The sequence below is a fragment of the Danaus plexippus genome, chromosome 26, assembly GCF_018135715.1.
Source record: "Danaus plexippus chromosome 26, MEX_DaPlex, whole genome shotgun sequence".
NCBI lineage: Eukaryota > Metazoa > Arthropoda > Insecta > Lepidoptera > Nymphalidae > Danaus > Danaus plexippus.
In genome coordinates this window covers 4,779,084-4,791,259 of record NC_083554.1, presented here as the reverse complement: position 1 = coordinate 4,791,259, position 12,176 = coordinate 4,779,084, and the positions used below count along the sequence as shown (strand labels likewise).

The window sequence follows — 12,176 nt, the reverse complement described above, 5'->3', positions numbered from 1 at the left end:
AACTAATTGCGCACGCGTTCACATGAAGTGGGCCACAACGATCTCTTTCCGTTCAGTTATCGATACTTCATACGACCTGTGGTGTTGGGTGTCCGTATCCCGTATCTGTTACACACACACACACACACACACACACACACACACACACACACACACACACATATATATACAAATATATATGTCTCTTTATAATTGGTAAATATTTATGTGAACATTCAAGTCCTGCCGTAATTCTGCGATAATTATATATTGATTATGGATCTTCTATAATTGATGGAATCATATTCCTATTTGAGATAAATTTCAACTTATTAAGGCTCCGTCTAAATTATTAATCCAAGTTGTCTTTTTAATACTATCGTTTGCCTTTAATGGTATATAAAGATTATTTTTTTCTCTTATTAATATTAAAATTCGTCTTAAGCAATCCTCGATCTTTGTAACATGAAGAGTTTGAATTAGGAGAATAAGTTTCAGAACACATAAAAACAAAATAACTTAAAAAATATTTACATTATATAATATGTGTGAAAACAGCATCCTCGGTGTCAATTTACGCAATTCTCAACCAAACTTTTATCTCCATGATACACTGTGAAACAACGAAAACATTACCATGGGTTGCTATAGAATAATTTGCCCGGCAAAATATAGTTCCCATTAAAAAACCATCACCGCTATCAGTACTAAACTTAACAGAATCGTGTCGTGCGTAAAGATTTACACTCTGATGCACTTTTTGTATGTATATATGTTTTTTTTTACCTAAATACATTTAATGCACTCCCGCGATAAGGACATCGCAATTGTGTATTGGTTATACGAAAGAGTGGGCACTTGTTATGTAAGTGAATTTTAACCTGTAGTCTTGTCGAGATTTATGAAATTATACCTTATGTTGTACGACATTAAGATTCAGATTTCAGTTTTATTTTTCACTTTCCAGATATTCCAGATGTATGTAGAATAGCAATTTTATTTGTAGATTATTATTTATTAGAGATTTTGAAGTCTCGTATTTTAAAACTAACGTTTGGGAATGTAACATAATTGAATTTAAAAAATCGTATGCTTGATAGATGTTTATATAGGTCGCTTTATTGTATGGAAAAATAGAAGTATTTCTTATTTAACATGTCATTTATTTAAATCAAATTCTAAACATCTTCGACCAATTAAGTTGATATTATACAAGTTTAGTTAAAACTTACAATTCATTACTTCAACCATTATTGTTCAAAATGACTAACTTGCTGTTCTTATGCACGATACAAATGCTTACTGAAAATTACTAAAATATATCAAAGTAAACCGAAAAACTTGTCTTTTTTTTTTGATATTTAAGACTCTAATACTAAGTCAATACGGAAATTGAAAACACGTGACAACGGACAATATATATTTAGTGATCACGTAAAAAATAGTAGGTATTATAAGTTTCATAGGAAAATTATATTTTTTTGGGACCGGGGAAATATATACGTCTATAGAAATTTTAGCGTGACTTACTGACTGACGTAAGCGGCTTTTCGGCATTCGGCGTATGAGCGATATTGTAATTATTGTTAGCCAAAATTGGTGTATCGTGAAAATGATAACTTGTAGCCTTGAAACCGCTGAACGATGAAATAAGCAAATAATGAAAGTATTTTAAATAATATTATGCTTTCATCGAACAGCTTTCCGTGAGCTAGTGAGTCGGCTTGAAATATTAACGAAATCTAGTAGAGACATTATATTATATATATATATATGTGTGTGTGTGTGTGTGTGTGTGTGTGTGTGTGTGTGTATGTGTGTGTATCCTAACCGCGACGAGTAATTAGCTATATAGCTGTAACTCGGTTCGTTAATGTATAATTCAATACATTTTCTTAATATACTTATATAATATATGTTGTTATCATTTCTAAATGGAATAATAGTAACATTTTTAACATCATTTCTTTACGACTCCTATACAATAAATATTCTTAATTAAATGCGGACTTATTGAATTTTCAATAATGATTTTCGTACTACTAGTCCGTATGTCACTCGATCGTAGACAAACATTGAATAAAGGTAATCATCATTAACAGTTTAATGAGATTATTATCTAATGTTACCCAACAAAAGATTTTAACAAGAATTACGTTATACGCCATCAGAGTAAGAAGTAACAGTCAACGTTGAACTCACAATCAACTCGGTTATAACGACTTTAATCATCACATATAACTGAAGGAATCTCAAGTGTTACTGAGTAAGTTAGTGAATGATTGTGTATAGCTCTCGAGTCTCTATACAATGATCTTTCATTAGCATCATCATCACAGCTACCGACCGCATGCATATGTTTGTGTTGGAATCACAATAGTGTTTTGAAAACAGATGGAGAACGGAAATATTAAAAGCGGATCTCTCGTTACGTTTACTAATAAATATATATTAATTTCATTTTGAATTTTCAAGAAAATATTAAATAACTAAGCTGGGTATGTAAGGGAAATTCTGATATTTTTTAATCAACATTTCATTGCCAACATAAAATAAGGATATGTATATATAAACATATTTTTTATAACAAGAATTAATAAATAAAATTTTGACTTGACAATATCCTATTGGCTTTATTTTTTAAAATCCAAAGTAATGAGTTATTTTCATGTTCAATCGCTGAAAAAAAATCTTAAATTTTATTTATACGGTCTATAGGACAAAACAAAAACCTTCCTACATAATATAAAACAGAAAAATACTCCTTAAGATCTGATGGTTGAGATGAAAATAAAATTCCAGACGAAGTGGCGGGCGTTGGCTGTACAAGAAATATAATTCACAAATGTGACGTCATATTCAACGTTCCCAGGAATCGATTCTTGTATGTTTGTGTTCGTATTTGAGTGGAGATTGTTTATACTAAACTTAACACAGACAGTCTCTGTGTCAACACACAGCGAAGTGGAAGCAACTGGCTGATGATGGACGTCTTGAGATTGTCGAACGATTCAATAACATTACACTCGATTAACATAGAGGAAGTATTTAAATGTTTAGGTACTGGTTCTGAGAGATAGAGATGGTGTTGCGAGATGTCTCTCGGAGATTGAGCCGTGGCTTAGATAATAATGGAAAATTATTTTTATATGAAAATCTTTTCTTAATCATAGTGAATGAGCAAACTATTTTAATGAAATCCATAATTTAGATATTTTTTATAAACATATATACCTTAAGCTACTTATTAAAAAATTGTGTTTCATAATGTTTATTATAAGTAAATATTATTTCCCTTCCAGTTAGAATGCGCCACGTGACAAATTCCCGCGTCAGGAGACGGCTGTTCGCAGAAGACGTCACAGAAGAAGCGAGAAGGGACAACACAGCCAACGTTCTTCTAGAACTAATTAAGATGGATCAAGAAAAAAACACAAAGAAATATAACTTCGACTTCAAGAAGGAAGTGCCGTTAGAGGGGGCGTACGAATGGAGTAAAGTTAACGGCTACTTCGATTGGACTGGCGAGAAGATTAATACGGACATTGCGAACGTAATTACAGATGAAAAAACTAGTATAGATATAAGAGAATTCAACGAAGCCACTCCTAGAATGAAAGCAGAAGAACAACAGCCAGCTTTAAGGAAAAGAAGGAGAGATTCAGAATATAACCTCGACAACGCCGTGAGACGTAAGATTGATTTTTAATGTAATATCTATCATACGAATAGTTTATTTTCAATTTAAATTAAGTGCAATCGAGTCAAATACTTTGGATCATTGATGTGCCAGATACGACTTAGGTTATTATTTAATATATAGGATATAGTTCACCTAGCTTTATATAATGATAAGACTGTACTCGTATTTAGCGTAGCCAATTGTAGCACGCCACTACACCATCACAGGAGATATTAACTACAGACGTAGAGTGTGTAGTATAAGTGAAAACATTTCCTCGTAACGTTTCGTATTTATTTTTTTTTTTTTTTATTTCAAAATCTTGATCTCTACTATTTATTAATTAATGAGGACGAACACTATCACCGACTTGTTTACGTGAATATAATATAAATTCGTTATATGTAAAATATTGAGACCGTTACTACGATTACGTAAAGACGTGAGCACACTTGAGATATTAAACGAATGAAACAATGAGAGAATACAAATGAATTATATGTGTAATGAATGAAGTTATATATTCTATATAAACAAAAAAAAACTATCTCAATATTATAATATATATCGTTTTGTTAGCGAACAAATATACAGCGCCATCCAAAGCGTAGAAATTACTCTATAAGGAATCGATCACACTAACTGTGAGCGAACGATTCAGTTGCGAGATTAAATAACCGTAATGTAGTGTGACGCGGCCCTTAGAATATTTGACTGAGTGTGAAATAAAGTAGTATGTTTTATATGTATGTGTGTTGTGCCATCTGGATGTATTTAGACCACGTTATTATGAAGTGTACTTATTCCCGCAGCGGAGTAAAAATGTAATTGTATTCTCGTCTCTCTAGTTAAGATTTTTGTTTAATTTATTTATTTGTAATTTAAATAAATTATTTGTAAATAAAAATATTATATTTTATTTTATTTTCTGATGGTTAACGCAAAAAATTATATATATATATTTACCTTAAATCCGATGAGTCCTAAGAACGTGTTAAAAAAAATTTGATTTTTTTATAATATTTTCTGCATAAAAAATTTTTTTATCAATTTGATAAAGTAAATAGTAAATTATTCAAAGTTAACGAAACCGTATTCTTTGTTTAAATAACTGTTAAAAAAAATAAAAAAAAAACACAGACGAAATCGAATACAGGTAAAAATTTATCAATTTTATCAATGATGTAAAGATTAAACCCGTAATTATTATTTTAATTGAAGCTTAAAATCTCCTTAAAACTTCATATATATAACAAAAATCGTCCTCCATACCGTTGAGTGACCTTAATATATTTCGTGGTTTGTTTACCCTCCGCGATCACAATAGTCAATTTCCCCCAAATATCCGGCGCTGCCCTCGCGCTTCAATTGTATCTAATAGAATATTATTAAAACAAACCGCTCATATATCCTCTCCAGCTGAAACAGTTCCACCAAAGGCACCCCGGAAGATTATTTTAAATATTATATAAGATAATTTAAGTTTAATTAAATCGAATCACTGGTTTGAGCCTCTAAGGCTGAGTAATATAAATAATATCCTTAGTACAAGTTCGCATCGTACACTTCATACGAATCATTTCCCGTTTATCATTCAATAACTTACGTAAACACTATAATGAATTAAAATTGAGAGTAAGTATACAGACCTTATAGGAGACATTGACTTTATTTGAGTAACGAATATCGACTCAATTTCTTGATATATTTGTCACATACATTATACTTGTCTTGGCTGTTTGATAAAAAAAAACATTTCCTCGTTTATAAAATCTTAAACGATCTATCAAGTGACGATTTTAATTAAATTTCAAAAAGAAACATCAATGTAAACATATAATGCTATTAAACGAAACGAATTGTTCTTGTGCTGTTATTATATAAGTAATTTTATATATAAAATATATTGATATACTGTGTAGTTATATCATACGAATGAAAATATGTAAATAATCAAATCGAGAGCAAACCAATGAGAGGACTTCCGATACTACACCGTGTAACTGACCCGACGACTCCAACAAACAAACGATCACTGTCAATGAATATGTATAACGGAAACATTATGAATCAGAACTCCCGTGGGAACAGGAACCAACCTTGATGCAGAAGGTTACACTCACTGAGCCAGAGGGCCCCGTGGAGGACGCGCTCCTATCAACACATCGAGATGCGACCCGAAATTAACCTAAATACAATTAAAATCTCCTTAAAAATGCATAGCAATAACTATACTTAAAAAAATCATCTTGTGCTTATATAACTTAAGAGATAATCGAAGAATTATTCAAACACAAATAGCTCTGTATTTTAAAAGAAATATTAAAGGACTAATTTAGTACGGGATTGCATTCGGAAAATATTATAATAGTATTTAAAATCTTCAAAATTCTCTATGTTCTGGTAGATCGTATATATGGTATAAACTTATTATATACATAATAAGAATTAAGTATTCATATCATTATTTGCCAAACGTTCATGGCAGACTATATCGCTAACGGACAGACACTTCATGGACAATCCCCGAGGAAAATGCAAGTTGGAACACAAATAGACCGGAAACAAACGCAATACTTACGTGAGCGACTTTCAAATGCTCGTTAGTATAAAATAATCATAGGAAACATTAATATAACGATTAATCATTATTCTTGTTTTATTATAACATACTTACATTGTTAAAATACGCACACTTTGCGTTATATTAATGAAGTAATAAGAAACAACGTTGAATTTCACTTTCATTGCGATCCGCCGCCAAAAGTGACATCTCATGAATATTAATGAAGAGGAAATCCGGCCACCACGGTCCGGTACCCGGACAAAACTTACGATATAAAAATTTAGGGTGTGTCAAGATGCAACAACTGCATTTCTTCCTGATTTTATAAACAAGGACTTAGTCATGGAGAAAGAACGAGCAAGATTTATTGGAACGTATACGATTCAGACTATAATCGGTGTAATTTAACTCGAAAATCACATTTGCTTTAGAAATATATTTTTTAAATTATAATAAAATTTCGAGAAAATACCAACAGTAGGTATATTTTCATGCATTCAAATTTAAATATATTGTGTTCATTAAATTGCTGTTTTAAAAGCAGTTTACATTTTATAACTAAACGTGTCTCGCTCGATTGAATTCATATTATCTCTCGCAACGGAAATTATTAACTAAATTTGTTTATACGAAATATCGTCTTGACAAGCTTTTTATAGCGATTTAAGAATAATCGCGACTTATGTTCGTTGTTAAAATAAAAGTTGACACGCTGTAAATATCCAAAGCTAAAGTAAAAGTTAAAAATGTCTGTAATTTGCTAATGAATTCAAAGTTTTTACGACGTATGGGAAACTTGATACCTTTACTATCACGAGGACATCCGCCATTTTATGGTTTCACGCAAAATGGAAGGTCTGAATATCCTTCCGTTACTTTATAAACTTCCTGCAAGGTTTTAATTGTATATTCTGCATCTGCCAGAGAACTTATAAGAACATATTTCATAACAGAGTTCAATAGATAATACAGAATATTAATAAATAAAAGATCAATCTTTATGAGTGATTTTTCAAACATGTTATAAAACCTCTTTCGTCGAGGTTTGACTGTCCGTTAAGGTTTCCGTTACTCTGTGTAATGAGGGTGGAAATATTATAAAAATATAAAATCAATTGTGGCCGATCTAAATCAATTGAAATCTCTGCGATTCTGAGGGCTTTAATTGATAATTTTGTTATTTGAACGGACAAAACCAATGTAAAACTAATAAAAGTTTATTTTATTGCACAAACCACATGTTCAGACGAAAAGGGGACAGAGAAAAAATTATCATATTGGGAGTTACTGATTGAATATATTGCAATCTCTCTCTCTCTCTCTCTCTTCGTTACAACAGGAATCTCTGCGATACTAGCAAATTATTATTATTTTTTGATAAAAACATAAGATATTAGAAGATTGACAATAATAAAATTATAATAATGAAAGACTTGCTCAGCACTATGACTGCACATTCAACAACCGACGTTCATACTGTGTGTGAAGATTTACGAATGAAAAACTCAAAACGATCCGTATGTAAAATAACAGCAGAAACTCGGACTAAGTAATACGTATACTGATGACACGTTGTACACAGATTATTAAATAACATAGCGATGACATTTAATCTATTGCATTTCATTAGCGGATTTATAACGGGTTAGAGTGCTGCAGAAAAACTGGCAAAGACAACGCGCTCTATGAGATTAACATAATATAAAGTTGATGGCAGCATCGTCTTGGCGATTGAAAATCATCATCCTGATGAGACGGAAGTGAAAAGTTTATTGACTGAATGCATTAATATCGCTTATAGTAATAAAGTTTTAACCATTGGAAGATCACATTAATCAATTGCATTTTGTGCAGCGTGGTGATTAAAATTTTAGCTTTTGGATTAAAAAAACGTGATCCACCTTTTTTTATACACACACAAAAACTACACACGTCCTGAGCCCGTGATCCAGAACACCGCGAGTGAATTAGTTGTAGTTAAAATCATTCCGGAGCCGGGGAAAATCGATTTACATACCGAGCGATTGAAATTTAACAACGAACAGGCAATTAAACATGTTTATTGTAAAAACGAAAACAAATAGGCAAGTTTTAACCGCAGATCACAAACAGTTCTGTGATCGGTTTGAACAGCATGACCGACTTCAATCTCCAACACCATAAATCATGGCGAAAACCAAATGGTTGCACAAAAACCTCATAAAAAAACATCAGCAATGGTGTCAGGTTACCAAACATCTGGGCAGTCGCAGTCAACGTGCCTCGTACTTTGTTTACGACTTTCTAAGATCTAAGTTACTATTGAAGTTTTCCAAACTCATCTCAAGTGTAGCGTATATTAATATATAAATGTATAAAAAATTAATTGTAATAAATATTATTAATAATCTGTTATCTTGTTTGTATGCGACTACTTTCATAAATGTTCTTTATTTTGTAAAGATATGTATAAGAATAAGTCCGTAATACTATTTCAATTTAAGTGACAGTTTATACCATAAACTATTTTGATTTTTCAGCAAATAAAATATGATAATAAATAATGGCATTATTATTTAAATGATCCGCAGTTATTATAAATGTGTATAATATTATTTAGTACTGTTTGTTATACTTCTTTGTGAATTAAACTTCTTGGACGTCGAATAGTGACATCTAGTGCTGAATAGAAACATTAAGAAAAATTACAAAAATTTTATAGAACAGATTAGAATAGATACATGAAAATTTAAAACAATCTTATAATAATGTTAAAAACTTTAACATAAGTTTAGAAATGAAACTGTTAGTTGAACAGAATAATTCAGTGTTGTTATTAATTGCAGTTTATGAAAATATTATCAGAAGCGACAAACTTAATTTGAATAACAAAAGATTTCCAGGGGCAACACTATCGCATAATACACACTTAAAAAATAATAGACCCGTATTCTTTGAAGAGGACACAGAGGGCGCTAGCTGGCGGCCGATAAAAGGGGTATTTTTTTACGATTATTTTTAACTAATATATTATAGATAAAGCGGGTATGTGGGTTATTAAGGATGAATCTTGATTGTTCTTATAGAAATCATCAAAAAACTATTCAGAAATATTTAAATACGAAACACTCCGTGGCACATTATTGCGACCTTAATATTCATTATAAGTACATTCCATTCAATGGCGTATTAGTAATCGGTTGAAACATGTGTAGATATTTAATTGATTGGCCATCATTATACGAAAGGCAGATGTAGCTTCAAAAACAAAATGGCTTCCGGATGTTATGATTTAACAAATCATCGTACGATATCTGTATTGTTAACAGATTAAAATTTTAATATTTTCTTATTTTTTTTTTATTTTACGTCTGAGGTATAATTTACCATATAAAATTAATATTGATATATTTATTTTAACAGTTTATTCGAATTCTTCTTAGAAAACTATAATTGTTTGTAATTTCCCGCCAAAAACACAAGCACTATTTTAAAACTCTCCATATATTCTGCACTTATTTCTTTGTGATCTGTATTTTTTATTTAGTCTGTTGATTGCTGTTATATATTATTAAGCTTCCAAAACATACAATTCTTATAGATTAATTATGTTTCTATGGAATCTAAAAGAATATTGCTTTGTTGCGAGTTTAAAGATTTGTAAATTATAAGAATGCGATATCAATTATCTATATATAGCTCATGTGTTCTGAAACAGATAACGGGCACACGCCATCAGAGATATAATCATTTAAATATAATTATAACGTCATCAAATGTATCTAAAACGCTCTAATAGTAACGTAGTACAAACAATTAGTTGTAATTCTCTTATCTCATGGGGGTGGCAGATGTACGATCGTATCTATACACGATGCACAAACCGACAGACAATACTGCGTTTTAAGTGTCAGTGCCTACTGTATTATGTGAGAAAATAATCAATATATATTTTATTATATATTTATATATAAGAACTTCTGGTTATGAAACTCATTTGAACTTAATAAAAAAAAATTTTCTATTATCTGTCTATGCTTTTTGATTAAACGCTGATGTCAAATATGATCATAATTTAAATCAAATTCAGAACATATAGTGATAATTCATAAATCAATTCTTAGAATCTATTCATTAAAAAATAAATTTATAACTATAAAAAGTTATGATTTTTTTCTTATATAACATAAAGAACAAGATATGTTGTATTGAAAAAATCTATCACTTTTAATATATTAAATGAAATGTATACTTGTAACGTAAGTAATCATTATTCCCCTTAATGTAGGAACGTGCCCAAGGCACTATATTATCGCTTCCCGCGTTGAGGCTAGACACTGTTTTAATTTATGCACAAACAAACACACAGATAATAGATATAACACGTAACTAACACTTTACATATTAATATATATATTTATATGTAGGTCTTGATGAAAATAATTACAATTTAAAATAAATACTTCAGGGCATATTTTTTTATTCATTTTATTTTATTTTATTTCTTTGTATTAGTTTCTCAATTTAATCGTTATATTTTTTTTTTGTACTCAAACTTCATTAAGAGACGTCTCCAACATAAACCTGAACTAATAAAGTCTATTTGTAAAGTCTATTGTAACTAAAAAAGTCTATTTGTATGTAATATAATTATTTATTAATGAGTGTGGTAATTTGTTAATGAAAAATGTTTAGTTATTGTTGTTAGTTTAAGAAAAGACTAAGGTTACGCCTAATAATAAAAAATATAACATTAAGAATAAAATTTATTTAATTTCGGTTGAAAAACGTATTTGAAGTAACTAGTAGATATTTTTATTCAACAATATATATGAAATAAAATAAATATTTTATTTATATTAATCATATAATATAAGTTTTATTATTGTTAGATTATACCAATAAACAATAAAAATATCAACTAACAGCAGTTCCAATATAAAGGTGCGTCAAATTACATCCATTATATGTAGATGGCTGTGTAATTTGTACGATTTACTTCCATATAAAATGGTAATCATTTAATATTAATGTAACATCAATGTTTAACATAATAAATTTAAAACAAGTAATAGAACAATTATTAGTATATTTTTCCTGATTTAATTCACATTTTTATTATAAACAATCTTAAAATTATTATTTGTTTATAATGGCAACACTATCTTCGGCTGACAGTTAATGTCAATGTTCATTTATCATACGATATTATGTCGTGGAACGTATAAAAAATGTATAAATTGAAGATTGTATAAGATTTCTGATTTGTCGACATATAAACTAAAAGGTAAGTATAATTAGAGTCACTGGATTTGAAAAAAACTTCTTTTTATAATATAATTAGTTTTTTGGTTTCACCCTTCACCCTTAATATTTTAATTAGCATGACATCGGAAGGGCCAGATGGTTGTAATTAGTTCAAAAGGCGTTCGTTACTGTTTCCTTGATCACTGTAAAATTATAATTATACCAAAAGAGATATAGTAATTATGACATTCCTATTTTAATACGCATTCTTAATAGTGTAAGCTATCAACAGTAATTTAAACGTTCTATTCAAATTTTAAATTACATATTATTTGTGTACACGAAAATATAGTACCTTTGACAGTAGTTTATATAATGTAGGTACAAATCGTATTAGGTTTTCACGCTCGTCAATAAAAAAAAAATTGTCTTAAGTTTGACTGTGCAAACTAGTGTACTTGACTTTTTATATTGTATAAATAAAAAAATTATGCTTCAAAACCATTAAGAACTGTCAAATGTTTGCCATGTTTGTTGTAACATGAACGGAACAAACTCGACAAATTCATTAAAAATATAATGTATACACTCGTGAAAGTTTAAATAAAACAGTGAAATAGAAATTGAATAATTTAAACATCATAGCACGCGTCCGAAGTTTAATGAAGCTACCAGGTGCGCCGGCAGATGGCACCTACATACCGCAGAGTGAATTAATGTTGA

The 12,176-nt window shown here is 29.8% G+C and overlaps 1 protein-coding gene across 4 annotated transcripts in view; it reads left to right on the top strand.

Annotated features, from left to right (window-relative positions):
• The window catches only part of LOC116774426 (uncharacterized), a 57,548-nt gene extending 52,980 nt beyond the window's left edge, over window positions 1–4,568 (top strand). For all 4 annotated transcript variants that reach the window (XM_061524813.1, XM_032667157.2, XM_032667156.2 and 1 more), the window contains exon 2: window positions 3,282–4,568. In XM_061524813.1, the coding sequence (XP_061380797.1) occupies window positions 3,287–3,688 (402 nt within the window). In that variant the 5' untranslated portion in view covers window positions 3,282–3,286 and the 3' untranslated portion in view covers window positions 3,689–4,568. The remainder of the gene's footprint in view (window positions 1–3,281) is intronic.
• The last annotated feature ends 7,608 nt before the right edge of the window (window positions 4,569–12,176 follow it).